This window comes from Convolutriloba macropyga, unplaced genomic scaffold (genome assembly GCF_964194025.1).
Source record: "Convolutriloba macropyga unplaced genomic scaffold, txConMacr16.3 SCAFFOLD_5605, whole genome shotgun sequence".
Classification (NCBI taxonomy): Eukaryota; Metazoa; Xenacoelomorpha; order Acoela; family Convolutidae; genus Convolutriloba; species Convolutriloba macropyga.
In genome coordinates this window covers 1-16,273 of record NW_027449750.1, presented here as the reverse complement: position 1 = coordinate 16,273, position 16,273 = coordinate 1, and the positions used below count along the sequence as shown (strand labels likewise).

General features: G+C 35.9%; 1 protein-coding gene across 1 annotated transcript; it reads right to left on the bottom strand.

The window, feature by feature from the left end:
• Nucleotides 1–297: 297 nt before the first annotated feature.
• Nucleotides 298–8,807, bottom strand: LOC142355300 (uncharacterized). Its single transcript, XM_075407511.1, has 3 exons — nucleotides 7,191–8,807; nucleotides 3,211–3,339; nucleotides 298–856 (listed from the first exon to the last, which is right to left on the bottom strand). Exons 1-3 carry the CDS (start codon nucleotides 8,719–8,721, stop codon nucleotides 483–485), a joined length of 2,034 nt encoding a protein of 677 aa, XP_075263626.1. The 5' UTR covers nucleotides 8,722–8,807; the 3' UTR covers nucleotides 298–482.
• Nucleotides 8,808–16,273: the final 7,466 nt, after the last annotated feature.

Genomic DNA, 16,273 nt, shown 5'->3' with positions numbered 1-16,273 from the left:
ATATATATATATATATATATATATACATATATATATATATATATATATATATGTATATATATATATATATATATATATATATATATATATATATATATATATGTATATATATATATATGTATATATGTATGTATATATATATATATATATATATATATATATATATATTGATATCTATAGCTATAGCATTCAAGTTCTTCCAATTACTAATAGTGGGTTAAAACACCATATTGTAGATTGGTTTTACAAATATCTTGGCCCTTAGGAAGTGTGGTAGAAAATTTAGGTTTCGAGTAATTAAATTCACCCAATCGTGATTTCGACAAATTAAATCAGATAAAAGTGAAAAATAAATACAAAAGTTGGTTTGCTAAAAGAGCTATTTCCAAAGCAATGATTATTTTATATATCTTTTTGATTTTTAACAATTTTGTAAAATTTTGTATGGACTTTAACTAAAACAGATTTGTCCAAGTACATGTTTAACGCGTCAAATGAAACGTTTTTGAGTTCATATCACTGCATTCGAAATTTTTACAGATAAAGTCGTCAGGGATCAAGGCTAAATTAGTGGAAATTTCTTTCATTATTTCATACAACTCAACCACTTCTCCGCCACACTGATTCTCAAATGACTCTTTTAGGCAGTCTAAAAGAGTTTTCTTTTTTCGCAGCTCATCTAAGCACTGAACTTTTCCAACCGAACATATCAAATTACAATCAATAATCTTGTGGCTGATCGTATCTTCACTTTGGTCATTGATGAGGTCATTTTGCGTTCCATGGGAGTCGCCAGTACTAGATGAAGGACCAGAACTCTCAGCTTCGAACTCATCGATGACATCGAATTGGCACTCTGAAAGTAATCGAGTTCAACTGGGAGTATGGTGGGAGCATTTTGTAAACTATAGGAGGTTTTTCAAAGAAAAAAAGTGATACAAAGGAGGCCATATAAGCTGGTCCCAAGTTTTTTGAATGTCAAATAATTTTTCTGGCAGCTTGATTAAAGGTTTTTTATCATCATTTTTACAGGCAAAAATGGTGAAAACTCTTGTAACGGAAATTTATTTTTAATACTCAAGGCAAATGATAAGTTTGAAATTGTCCTTGCTAGGGATGAAATATGAATTAAAGTCTTAATCGAAATCGCATTTAGTTTGTATAGGTTTTTAAAACAAACTTTTAAATTACACCATCAATGCGACGAAACTTTGAACGAGCCAAAGTCTGGAGCATATAAGATTTCGGTCGGCCTGGATATTTTTATAGGCACAGATTGTCTGTATAGGGGTATTGTTGCACAACGGACTCGGAGAATATGATTCTCAAGAACTTCAAAATTGTTTTTGTGTTCCACCTAATCCCAAATTAGTAAACCACAGAGTAGCTAATATTTGTATCCAATTATTTTACTCAATCTCTTCATTTTGCATTCCGTTGATTTTCATGCGTTTTCTGTCATCTTCTTTTCTGATTGCTTCACATGTGCAAAGTTGACTATCTTCATTGATATTGATGTTAACGAGACCCTTTTCAAGCTGTCTTCCCAAATTCGAGGACGGTTACATTAGTTCCTGTCCAACTCGAGGACATAACTAAGACTCCTGACAAATTATTTTCATACCAAAAATCTATCCAGCACAGCCTTTTCATGCCTTACATCAGTTGAGGACGGCTTTCACAAAATTCCACGTCTAGACTAGGGTTTACTTGAAACAAATCATTGCATTACCCAGAACCATTCTGCAAAATTGGAGACACACGATTTCTAGTGACTGGGAAAACTGCAAATCTAACTCTCACTACTCATCGGAAGAAAAAATTGATCTATCTACAATTGCTGGTTGCTTGCCAAAAGATGCCACGTTTAGTTTATTACTCCGCAAAATACTATATATGACCACTTTATGACGTCGGGCAACAAAAAGACAATAGATCAAATTCACGTTGCCATCAACAAAACTAACAAAAAAATTGCCGTAAAAAATTTGGACCATTTTGAAAACTCACACTAAGACACTCATACTAGATTTGAATGACGAAGACATGCAATGTGAATTGATATGGAGACCGTAATCCCATGAGGCTGTCCAGATATGACCGTAAAAAGAGAGGTTAACGCCCACATTCATATTTTCACAAGCTCCTCTCAATGTTCAAGTGTATGACGCAAATAATCTCAAGAGGCGGACCTCTGGACAAACTTTATTGAAAATACACTAAGAACCGGCTCCTTACTCCAGCCGCTTGATACGACTAAAAACCAAGAAGTCGATTTAAAAACGCGCCCTGCAAATGAGGGTACAAAGATGAATACATCAAAAACAGCATATTGACAAAAATTTGTCCAAAAAAACTAGCCAAAAAGGAGCACCCCCAATTTCACAAATGTTCGGGCAAACAACAGGATCTTTGTAATCCAGTTTACCAGCAAAAATGAAAGCGCTGACTTTTTTCACGATATCAATGATTGGAAATGCAAAAGTCAAACTATTTTGGATTTGGCCAGATCTGACTAAATGCGTTGTCTTTTCAATCAAAAAGGATCATCCCAGAACCAATCCAAAGTAAGACAGATTAGATGAGCTCTCGATATCTTAACCATTTGTAAGTGACAACGTTTCCCTCAAAAATTTTGGTGATTGAGTAGGTCAAAAATGCAATCAACGATCTGAGCGGGAGCATCTTGTTGCACTCATCTACTTTGGGAAACCCAGAAAGTTCCAACAACCCTCAAAAGCAAAGCAATTTTTCTACATGACATTTCTACATGAAAAAAATCTATCTTGAGGGCACTCTCTGCTTGCTTAAAACTTTGTAAGGGGATCAAAAGAAAGTTTTTGGATGAGTCATTTGCCTAGCTGACCCCAGACGCATGCTTCAATGGGAGTAACGATCATCTAAATTATCATATTTTCAAAAAATTTTATTTTCATATTACCCCGATAAGCTTCATTTAAGATCAGACTCAGTTGATTTCGCAAAAGAGCATAAAAGACCTTTCAGTAAAGATCTTAAATGATCATAGAATTCTTTTCAAAAAATTATCATAAATAATTAGGCCCGTTCAAATTCAGTGTCGCCATACCCTGGCTCTTCCTCTGTGTTTGTTCTGTCCCGGGAATTTTTTATTATCCATAATAAAATATTGTGAATTTGTAAACCGACGCTTTGGTGACGTTATCAAAAGCATTTTGGACCTTTGCTGACCTGAAGAACTACCATTTATTATAGTCTCCATCACAATCCACAACATCACTGGCTCACAGTCGCACAAGACAACTGACAGCTGGTTGATGACCTCGTCACTAGGCAAGCATTGGTCCAAGTTTTCAGGGTCTGAAAAGTACATGAACTCTAGAAACGGAGCTTCAGTTGTCATTCACAAAGCAGGCCAAGGTTATTTCCGATTATTGTTGATTAAAAACTTTATCACTGAACAGCCGAAAATTGTTCAATTTACGCCAGATATGACTATTAACCAGAAGTGGTTTAAGGTTCTCAAAAATGAATTAACGAGAAGAAAAATTTATATCAGAGTTATTAAACCCAAGCATCGAAAAATGAGGCATCAAACTCCAAGTACGGTAGCATATAATTTAAGATAATTTAGTCATAACTTGGAAGAACCTGATTCCATTTGCAACCTTTTCGCAAAATTTGAAACCTTTGTAAAAACAAAACAGAGGTCGTGTAACAATGACAAAAAAGTTGTTTCAATAAACATAAAACTCCTGCCATATTTTAGGCACACTGAAGGAATACTCGCCTATTGTTTTTGATTGGTTCTTTATTCCGCCCAGGATGAAGTCCTCAACCCAAAATAGATACGGGTCAGATGTACCTGGATCGCGGACCGGGGATTCAGACCGAACAGACCCAAATTCAGGTATAAGCCAGACCAAACAGAGAATATCAACCCTGGGCCAGACCGAACAGTCCCAATATCAACCCTGGGGCAGAATGAACAGAACCAAGGCCGATCCTTTGCCAGGCCGAGCCGACCCAAGATCAACTCTTGTCTAGACTGAACAAAGTTTGATTACCCTGAGCCAGACTGACTTGGACATGTAGAATTACACTAAAAGAAAGATAATTTATTCGTTTCAAAAATGACCCAGTGAAATGAAACTTGATAGCCTTGATAAGAAACATACTTAATCTTGGAAAATTTTGCCAAGATCTTGCCATGTAACATGGCAAGATAATATCAAGATATGTACGAACTTGCAAGATCTTTGCATGGGTGTCAAGAAACAAGATCTTGGCAAGATTTCCAAGAAAGATTAACCATGACATGGCAAGGAGTACCAAGTATTAAAAATTCAATAGCACCCAAAAACATGATTTAGCACGAAATCATAAGATTAAGCAAGAATTATTAAGATTTATCAAGAATTAGCAAGAATTATCAAGAATGTCGGAAAATGCTGCTCCCGTTAGTTTATTAACCAAGAAATGAGCCGCTTTTTCCAGTATAATGAAATTTTTGAGTGGATGCTAGCTCGGTATGTACATAGTACACACCTTATACAGGACCGCCACCGAGAAGGCCCCCACTAAGGTCCCATGTAAAAAACCTAAAAACAAAAAACATTAACATGACATATAGCAACATCAAATAAAATGACGGAAGATTCAGTAATATCATTAAACTACAGTAACTACAGTATATTTTGTTCTGGGCAGGGAGACGTAGTTAAAGAAAAAATTCCCAAAAAAATAAATTTTTCAAAAAAAAACTCAAAAATTTTCCAAAAATCATCAAATTTGGCTTTCCAATCACATCAGCACACTCTTTGCAACTGGTTTTAACAAATCAACCCCTAAAAAGGAAGAAAAAAAGAGAAAGAACGAATTTTTCGACTTCAAAACTGAGAAGCATTTTGAGAGCTAAGAATTTTCACCCACGAAAGACAACTCTTGTTTTACAGAACATAACTAGGTACAAACTGTAGTTCTTTTTAGCATCGGACACATATACAACCGATAATCAACAGGTCCTGAACAACAAGGAACCGAAAAAAATCAAGTTAGAGAGAAGTCAAGAAAAAAAAGCTCCATTTTTGGATACGAATTATATCTAATGCTTCTACTATATAACTATGTATAATAAGTATTAAACGTCTTTTAAAACAAGATTGATCACTGCACTGGGTTTATCAAACCCCTATGACACCACAAAATTAACAAAAGCTCGCATATTTTGTTCTGGGCAGACAGACGTAGTTAAAGAAAAAATTCCCAAAAAAAATAATTTCTTCAAAAAAAACTCAAAAATTTTTCAAAAATCAACAAATCTGGCTTTCAAATCACATCAGCACACTCTGTGCAAATGGTTTTAACAAATCAACCCACATAGTGATTTACAAAACATCGTTTGGGGGTTTGAATTGCATTTTTTCGATATATGACCAACAGGAGCGGATTCGAGAATCCGAGGAAAAAGACATTTACTTAAATGCGAAAAGTCTTGAAAAGAGCAACCTAAAATTATAATGTCCAGGAAAAGAGCAATCACAACACTTTGATTACTTTTTACGCCTATCAATTACAGTGAAATTTATAGTGCCATGTTTAACAATGATATTGGCAAGTTTAGTCAAGAAATTTTCTTGACATTGCTTCATAAGATCATGGCAAGATCTTACCAAGATGTACCAAGAATTTTTGTCCTATCAAGATCTTGGTAAGATAATCCATGTTTTGTCAGGATTGTCAAGATCTTGCATGTCTTGCCAAGGTGTATCAAGTTTCATTTCACTGGCGAGGCCCAAAAATTAACTTACACTATTTTGACTGTTTTTAACCAAAAAATCATCAAATCCAAGAGCCACAGAGTGTTCAGTAAACAAACTCAATGTATGCGTTACTGTCTATCTTTCTGTTGCTAGTAGCTACAGATCGGCTGCTATTTACAAAATGGATCATGTACGGCCTCAAATATTTTTTGTTGCAGAGGCCTGGCTACAGAATTGAGCTAGACTTCTGGGCTCTGATCAGTCCAAACAGATTATTTGGCGCTGATTGGAGCTAAATTTTTTATTAGCACAACAGACAAGAGGTTAACAGACAAAAGTTTTTTACGGGGTAACCAAAAAATATGTATGGAACAGACCAAATTTCGGTTATGAAATCAGACCGAGCAGACCAACGAACACGTATGGGCCACACAAAAAAGACCGAAGACCAGTTATGGGCCAGACCGACAATTGGGTATGAGCCAGATCAAACATAGCGACAATTGGATTTAGGCCAGACCAAAAACCGGATATGAGCCAGATAGAACAAGCCAATTCAGCTTTGGGCCAGACATAACTGAACCATTTCAAGTATGGCCCAGACCCAAAAGTTCCAGTTCAGTTATAAGCCAGACGGAGCAACGCGAAAAAAAATTGTCCAGACTATGAGATCGGTCGCACCGGACGCGCCTGTCCGCGACCCAAGTCCGTCTAGTTCATACCTGTCTTGGGTCGACGACTTCATCCAGTACGTGAGATTATTGGCTTTCGGTAAGTTCAGGTACACACTAATAAAAGCAATTGCTCAACTTGAATAGTTTTCTGCAATCTTTTTGTTTATATGACTTTCACTGTTCATATATAGACAAAATGGTAGGATCAACTTTTTTCGATAATTTTAAATGATATGCTCTAAACAATAAATTGAAACCATTTTCAACCGTATTTTTAGTGATGACTTGTGACATCACAAAAATTACTTTTTCCGTCGATGAAGCAGCTTTAACGCAATATTGTTTTTATACACTAAAAGAAGTTGTATATATCCCAGTCAAGAACTTACACCCAGACTTGCGAGTATTGGGCTTCAAAGACTTTCATTGAGTCCACACAGACTATAACTTTTCATACCAGTTAAATGTTTAAATCTAAGTTTCTAAGATGACGTCTGCAGTTATGAACTGCCTTCTAAAAGAATAGAAAAATCCATTTTGATCAAGTTCTAAAGCAGTCGCAAATCCAGTTGCTGTACAAAATACCTGTAAGAGTTTCAGTTTACTGCAGCAAAATTAATTCGAGCCAAAAATACAATAATTCCCTTAGAGGCTTTTAGGAAGCTAATTTTAACCATGCACACTTCATATAAACACTTTAATTTTCATAATTCAGTCAATTTTGGATCGGGCTATAGTTTGTTAAAAAGATGTATTGGTCTGAAACGCTACGTACCGACAACTTGTCGAAGTATTATGACGTAGGCAGGTTGACCGTATCCACTGGTACCGTTTGAAATGTTGTCGAAATTCAGGACCCGGTTCTTGAAGTAGTATTCTGCAAATCGATCTTCTTTTACACATAGTCGTGCAATCAAGATGTCTTTCCATCGCTCATAAGACGTTCTCGTAGCTTTAGAAATTGTCTCAAACTCCCAGATATCAGAGACGAAACTCGATTCCATGTAAATGAAACTGACTTGCTGTATCTTGACTTCAACTAGTTCTGTAATGCTAGTTGTAGAGCTTTTGTTCGAGCCGGTATCAACCAAACAACATCTATCGTACAGCGACGGCAGGTAGAAATTCGAAGCCTGTCGAAATTGGCGAAACATTTCAGGCGATCCAACTTCTTTATGAAAATCATACTGGAATTTCAGTGATGCATTATACCAAAAAATCTTACGATAGTTAGCACTTGGTGCTAATATATTCATAGCTCTCTTCAAGTAACCTATATTCTGCCAAAACGTTGCATATTTTGTCTGTTCTGTCGCGTATGATTCGCCTAATGACGCTGTAAGTTGAATAACATCCAGAAGCTGCTTGAAGTCAAACGGCAAAGTGAGTTCGCCCTTCCCTTTCTGAAATTTGTCGCAAAATTTCGCTATTTTCTCATATTTTTTCAGCCTAAAACAAACTTCCAAGTAGGTAGTGGCAATGTCTAAGTTTGCGAAGTCCATCGAACCGATTACAACGCCACTGCATTTATCTTCGAACACTTCAATCAGTTCTTCGCCAAATTTTTCACCAATTTTTTCGTCTACGGCTCGAAGAAACGAATGATATTTTGCGTGAATTTGAAAAATGGAAAATCTGTGATGTCTCGACGCTGTGCTTTTGCTTTCTTGCAACATCCGCCATTTTTCATGCACAGAATTCTGGATGTTTTCTATGCACTTGATTTCATTTGTTGTCAAATAGTCTTGCGGAGTGTTCAAACGCACTACAGCTTGACGCTCTAAAGCGGTTGCTTTTCTAACTTCATCAGCTGAAAGTTGTAAAATTTTCTCAGAATAGTAATTTGTCTTTATCACATCGTTTTGAGCTGAAGTGATTTCCATGTTTTGTTGATAGAACAAGATCAGTTGATTTTTAACAAATGGGATATCTTTATGCTCAGGATGCTCGTCGAACATCATTTGAATTTCTGATACAAGTTTGTTTCTCGATTCAATTTCTGCGAAACGAATGAGCGCTGCCAAATATACTGTTCCGAAGTACAATTTTGTACAAAAGCAATAAATAGAACTGTTGTTGCAATTTTTGCTGATTTTTTTTGATGATATGTACAATTTCTTAACCGTTCTTTTAGCGTCATCATCTTGCTGCAAAATCAATTGTCTAATTTTAATGATTATAAACTTGAATTTGGCATGCATAATATGATCTTTTTCAAACCATTCGCTAATTTGAGGCAGTAAATCTTCAGCTCTTTTCATGTATTTTTCTCCAGTTTTTTCGCCGTTGCTGTCAATAAGCAGCATCTGATTTGCACAATACGATAGATGAAGGTTGTCAAGAAATATAAACAATTCTTTTTCATCCTGGGTTATCTTTTGACTTCCGTTATTTGAATCGTTCTCCACTGCTCCTAAATATATCCCTTGATTTTTTGGATTCTTATAGGTTCTTAGATTTATCCCAGGATAAAGTCCGCAAACCAAGACTTGTAATGGCCAGACCGACCATACCCAAAGATAGGTATAGTTCGGGTCGATGTCGAATGGTTATCTTGTAAGAACTTGCAAGTTTCTGGCAGAAACTTACAAGGCGATGCATCGCCTTGAAAGTTTTTCTTCCAAAAACTTGCAAGTTCTTACAAGTTAACCATTCGACTTACAAGGCTCTTACAGGTTTACCATTCGACTTACAAGTTACTTACAAGTTAACCATTAGCACACGCACCACACACACCACACACACACCACGCACGCACACACAAATACGCGCACACATACACACGCACATACACACGCATACACACACATACGCACTAAACCGTAAATAAAACGTTACAAGACATTTAATGTAAACGGATGTTTGGAAAAAAATATAATCTGGAAAAAGTGAATGGAATTATGAAAAAGGGTATAAAAATTAAGGGCCACTAAATTATTTTGTGAAAATACTGACAAATGAATTTGAAAATTCAATTAAAGTCAATTTTTTGGGAACATTTTTAAAAAAGCAATCGTGAAGAAGCTAATTGAGATATACAGTTTTTTAATGGAATTGCAAAAGGAACTCTTTTGAATTGATAAAATTCAAAAAATAACCATTTTGTCTACTTAGGTAGAATTTTATTATGTTATTCAAACAGAGCAACTAACTCCCACGCGTTTTGTACGGTAAATGACTGAATGTTAAATTGAGTTAACCAATAAGAGTTGTGCTCGACCGGAACGAACTTGTACCAAACTTACAAGTTGTCCATTCGCCTTCCAAGTTGCTACAAGTTAACCATTCGACTTCCAAGTTCTTACAAGTTAACCATCTTTTGCAAGAAACTTGCAAATCTTACAAGTTAACCATTCGATTTCGACCCACGAGGCCACCCTTGGCCAGACCAAACAGACTGTGGCAACCATTGGACAGACTGAACAGACTTTGTCCAGACCATTGGCCAGCCGAAACAGACTCTAGGCCAGATTGTTGTCCATACCATCCGTTGAACAGACTGAAACATGGGTATTAGCCAGATCAAAGAGACCGAAAAATGGGTTTTTGACCGGACTGAAGAGACAAAAATATGTGGGTACTGACCAGACCGAACATACCCAAATATGGGAAGTGGGCAGACCGAACAGACCGAAATATGAGTATTACCCAGACCGAACAGGCCGAAATATGGGTATTGGCCAGACCGGACAGACCGAAATATGGGTATTGGCCAGATCGAAGAGACCGTAATATGGGTCTTTGACCAGACCGAACATACACAAATATGGGTATTGGGCACACCGAACAGACCGAAATATGGGTATAACCCAGACCGAACAGACCGAAATATGGGTATTGGCCAGATCGAAGAGACCGAAATACGGGTATTGACCAGACAGAACAGGCCAAAATATGAGTATTGGCTAGACCGAACAGACTCAAATATGAGTATTGGCCAGACCAAACAGAGGAATTTGACCCGACCGATTAGACCAAAATATGGGTATTGACCAGACCGAACAGACTAAAATTGCCATTGGCCAGACGGAAGCCGCCGCCCGAATTTTTTCCAGACCAGTGGGTTTGTCGCACTGGACCCCCCGTCGTGGGTCTAGGCAATACCTCTCTTGGTTCACGGACTTCATCCTAGGAGGTATAATCAATACCCTGACCTAATGCCAATTCAATTTCAGTACTGGTCAAGTCTTTTTAAGGTCTCATTTATTTATTGATTCAGAGCTATCATCATTTTTCTCTTTACACTTGGCAGTCTAAATCCAAGTCATGGCTGAGATTTGTCAAGTCTAAATCCAAGTTTAATTAGTCCAAAGTAGGTCAGGAAAACTCAAATGATAGTCGAGAAATCGGTCAATATCGCCCAAATTGTCAAAATTGGTCAAGAAATGGCAAATAGTTAGCCGACAAATTGTCCAAAAATAGGTCCCGAAAACGCAAAAAATGGCCAATAACTCGTCCAAAAAAGTTACAAAACCGCAAGGACAGCCAAAAATTGTCCAAAAGAGGTCCGGGAAACGCAATAATAGCCAACAAATCGTCTTGCAAGTGTCATCCAAGTCTTTGTCAAGACTTTTCACACTTGCGAGGCTTGTAATTAGATTCGCCATTACTGAAAAAAGTGAAATAATAGTTTATTTAACCTAGCTTAATACTGATATTGTTTTGGAGTTTCTCCAGAAAAAAATCTCGTTTCTCATCAGAGTGTGAACAATTGAAAAATTTAAGTAATCTGAAGCAAATACTTCTGATACCAGTCAAAGCTCTGTGGACTTTTAATTTCTGGTTCGCACAAGGAAAAGCGCTTGTAAACATTACATTACTATGATGCTGTTGCTTGCTTTTTTCCTAGATAGGAAGAGTTGTACAATTTCTTGAAACCAAAAAACGCCGGCTAATAGTTTGAAACATATTGCAGAACAACTGAGGGTGTTTTTCTTCACGTTTAAAGATTGGATAACTTAAAAGTTGAAATGTGAAATCAATATCATTTGCGAGGCTTGTAATTAGACTTGCAGGTACTAAAAAAACGAAATAAAATTGTATTTAAACTAGCCTAGTACTAATATTGACTTGGAGTTTCACCAGAAAAAAATCTCGTGTCTGATCGAAGTTTGAACAATTGAAAAATTTAAGTAATCTGAAAATAAAAATCTCAGATAACAGTCAAAACTCTGTGGGCTTTTAACTTTTGGCTCGAAGAATGAAAAGTGATTGTAAACATTTCACTATTATGATTCTGTTGCTTGCTCTTCTTTTCTTAGATAGTAAAACTTGAAAAATTTCTTGAAACCAAAAATTGCCGACTAATAAATTGAAATATATTGCAGAATCGCTGAGAGTGTATTTCTTCAAAATTAAAAGTTGAATAACCGAAAAGTTGAAATTTATAATCAATAATTTTTTCATCTTATATATGAATATGGTGTTGAAATTTTTATTCATAGAAATTTTTTGACCACAATTAAGTAAAAACTTACGTAAAAATTGACGTCTAATTCCATTTAAATACAGAGGAACAGATTTTTGACACTGTTTGATATAAAGTGTGCTAAATTTTTGTCAATAAATGAGACATTTCTTCAAAATTTCTTTTTGTCTATTGGGTCTAGCCGCTTGTCTGATGAAAACTACCATAAAATTGTTAACAAACCGAAATTACAAAAATTAATTGCTTTCGTTCATATATAGAAAAAACTGATCAAATACTGGCAGACGATAGGCTATTGTAAATGTCATCAGCAATTATTGGATCATTGGATACTATACCACATTTCTGCTTATTCATTAACACTGACATTTTTTTTAACTTTTACAAGCTTGATTGCTTTGACTAAACCTGTCCAGACAAGCGTAACTACAAGAATTGATTGATTTGACTAAACCTGTCCAGACATCCGTAACTTGCTGTTAGGGACATAAACTTTGGTAGAAACTCATTTTTGCAAGTTCAATCTAATCCAATACCACACGTGCAGCGTCAGCCAGTTTACATTTAGGTATACATGTGCCTGATTTTGCCTCTAACCAGCAGAGTGATCATCCAGTGATAAACAGAAAAAATTTGTGTTACTGTGCACTCTAATTTTTTTCTCTTGTGACCTCACATAAAAAATCGTTCGTCAAGACCCAGTTTTTCAGGTAGAAATGACAAGGAAAAAGCGCCATTTAACTTATTTTTCGTGCAAAACCACACAAATTGCTCGAAATGGCTTTTCGTGTGATGCAACATGATATTTCAGGGATTTTTGACAACAAAAATCGTTTAACTTCATCGTGGGTTCACACGAAAAATCGTTTGCTTTTAGATGAGAAATCACCCAAAAAAGTCGTGTGAATCACATGAAAAATTGTGAAGGCCAACCCCAGCAATTCGTGATTCTACACGAAAAATAACTTAAATTGCGCCTTTCATCGTGTGCTACTTTTTAACCTGAATCTTTAAAACTTAATGTTTTCCAAAATTTTTTTAATCCTTTGACCTTACCAGCATCTCTTAAACAATAGACAAAGTACAAAAAACAGTCAAGAGTAATCTAGGTTGATTTTTTTCTGGGTTTCAACACTTTCGGTTTCAAAAGTTAGCCGACAAATTGTCACAAAATAGGTCCGGCCCACAAAACGCAAAAACTGGCCAATAAATTGTCCAAAAAGGTCACGAAAACGCAAATACAGCCAACAAATTGTCCAAAACGGGTCCAAAAACCGCAAAAAAATACAGATAAATTTTCCGAACTAGGTCCAGATAACAAGAAAAATAGCCAACAAACATTCCAAAATAGGTCACTATTAAGCAAAAGCCAAAATTTGTTCAAAAGAGATCCGGAAAACGCAATAATAGCCAAAAAATTGTCTTGCGAGTGTCATCCAAGTCTAAGTCAAAACTTTTCACACTTGCGAGGCTTGTAATTAGATTCGCCATTACTGAAAAAAAAGTGAAATAATAGTTTATTAAACCTGGCTTAATACTGATATTGACTTGGAGTTTCTCCAGAAAAAAAATCTCGTTTCTCATCAGAGTGTGAACAATTGAAAAATTTAAGTAATCTGAAGCAAATACTTCTGATACCGGTCAAAGCTCTGTGGACTCTTAATTTCTGGTTCGCAGAGGGAAAAGCGCTTGTAAACATTACATTACTATGATGCTGTTGCTTGCTTTTTTCCTAGATAGGACGAGTTGTAAAATTTCTTGAAACCAAAAAACGCCGGCTAATAATTTGAAACATATTGCAGAACAACTGAGGGTGTTTTTCTTCACGTTTAAAGATTAGATTACTTAAAAGTTGAAATGTGAAATTAATATCATTTTTATATTTTATATGAGTACGTGTTGAAATTTTTTCAAATAAATTCTTTGAACATGAGTGTAAAAATGTAAATAGAAATTGACGTCTAGTTTCATTTAATTATAGAGTATCAGATTTTGGACACAGTTTGATTCAAAATGTGCTAAACCTTTTGTCAATAAATGAGGCATTTCTTCAAAAATCCACTTTTTTTGTCTATTGGGTCTAACCACTCGTTTAAATAAAACTACCTTAAAGTTTTTAACAAACCGAAGTTACAATAATTAATTGCTTCCGTTCGTATATGGAAAAAAACTGATCAAATACTGGTAGACGATAGGCTATTGTATATCTCTTCAGCAAATATTGGATCATTGGATAACATTCCACACTTCTGCTGATTCATTAAAACTGTCAACTTTTTTTAACTTTTACAAGCGAATTGATTGATTTGATTAGACCTGTCTGGACATGCGTAACTTGCTGTTAGGGACATAAACTTTGGTAGAAACTCATTTTCGCAATTTCAATCTAATCCAATACCGCACGTGCAGCTTCAGCCAAATTACATTTAGGTATGCATGTGCGCAATTTTGTCTCTAACCAGCAGAGCAATCATCCAGTTATCCAGTTATAAACAGAAAAACTTGTGTTGCTGTACACTCTAAATTTTTTTTCTCATGAGCTCACAAAAAATAATTTATCAACACACAATTTTTCAGGTAAAAAGTGACACAAGAGAAAAGCTCAATTTACGTTGTTTTTCGTGCAAAACCACACTAATCGCTCGGGTTGGCCTTCACGAAATTTCACACTAGTTTTCGTGTAATTTCTCATGTAAAAGCACACGCCTTTTTGAGTGAGCCCACATGATATTTCTGGAATTTTTGACGAAACATTCGTGTAATTTCATCGTGGGTTCACATGAAAAATTGTTTGCTTTTAGATGAGAAATTACCCAAAAGCTAGTGTGAATCACATGAAAATTTGTGAAAAACCGGAGAAATTCGTTATTTTACACAAAAAATAGCTTAAATTGCGCTTTTCTCGTGTGCTATTTTTTACCTGAATTTTTAAAACTTAATCTTTTCTAAATTGTTTTTTAATCCTTTGACCTTACCAGCATCTCTTACAGAATAGACAAAGTAAAAAAGCGGTCAAGCGTAATCTAGGTTGTTTTTTTTTTCTCGGTTTCAACACTTAAACCAGACTAAGCGTTCATAAAAATTTTTATTTCTTGTTCAATTCTTCACTTTTCTACACAACTTAAAAAACAGCTTGTGAAAAAATTTTCCTTTAAAAATTGCTAATTTTCCTCATACACTCACTCACACGAATAATCGTGTAATTTATCATCACATGGGGAAAATTTTCTCGAGACGCAATTTTCACACGAATTATTGTATGATTTTTCCTCACACGAGAAAAAATCGTGTGATTTCACTCGAGAAAGCTTGAGAGTGTATGACTGATTTATAACCGGCTCGTCGCAAAACAGGTATGGGACAGACAAAATTAGACAAAAGGGATTAAGACCGAACCGAACAAACAGGAGGTCAGGTTTGGGTCAGACAGGACAAACATTGTTAACATTTGGCCGAATGAAACTGAGTTTGTCACCGTGAACTAGAGCAACTTGGGCCAGACTAAGTTGAAAATAATTTATGCCGTTAAGTTCTTGGGCTTAATAGCTGCCTGAAACTCTTTGAGTTTCTTTGAATAAAAAACTTCCAATTCTAAGAGCAGCGCTCTCTTTGAAAATCAAACTGACGTGTTTATTTATCCGTCTTAATTATGTTAAGGTCTGCAGTTGCTTTATTAAAAAGTGATCTGCCAACAATCTTCATTTTTTGAGAAGAATTGCCCTTGGGTTAAAAGAAGTCTTGTGCTAAACTTCTGGACTTTGATCAGTATGCTTGTTTGTATTCAGATGCGAGTCAACTTTCTCAATTTTTTGTCGCAAAATTATGTTTGTTCACGCTTGACAGGAGCAAAAATTATTATGGGGCAGAAAAAAGAGAACAACAGAAATGGATAGGGGCCAGACCGAAGGTAGTGAATTTCGCGCATAGGACAGACAGAACGGGCCGATATATGATTACCAGGACTGAACAGCAAGTCAATATCAGTACTGGTCTCGTCAAATCGCAAGTCTTATATCAGTACTGATTCAGAGCTACGATCATGTCACTTTTTAAATTTGTCAGTCTAAATGCAAGTCTTGGCCTAGACTTGCAAGTCTAAATGCAAGTCTTGGCCTAGACGTGCAAGTCTAAATGCAAGTCTTGGCCAAGACGTGCACGTCTAAGTGCAAGTCTTGGCCAAGACGTGCACGTCTAACTGCAAGTCTAGGCCAAAACTTGGCACGTCTAAAAAACGTCAAAAATAGCCGAAAAAAACGTCAGATATGGCCGAAAAAAAAACGTCCTAAACAGGTCCTAAAAACGTTAAAAAATAGCCGAAAAAACGTCCAAAATAGCTGAAAAAAAATCTCAGAAATGGCCGAAGAACGTCCAAAATAGTTCACAAAAACGTCAAAAATAGCCGAAAAAAAGTATCAGAACTCGATATATTG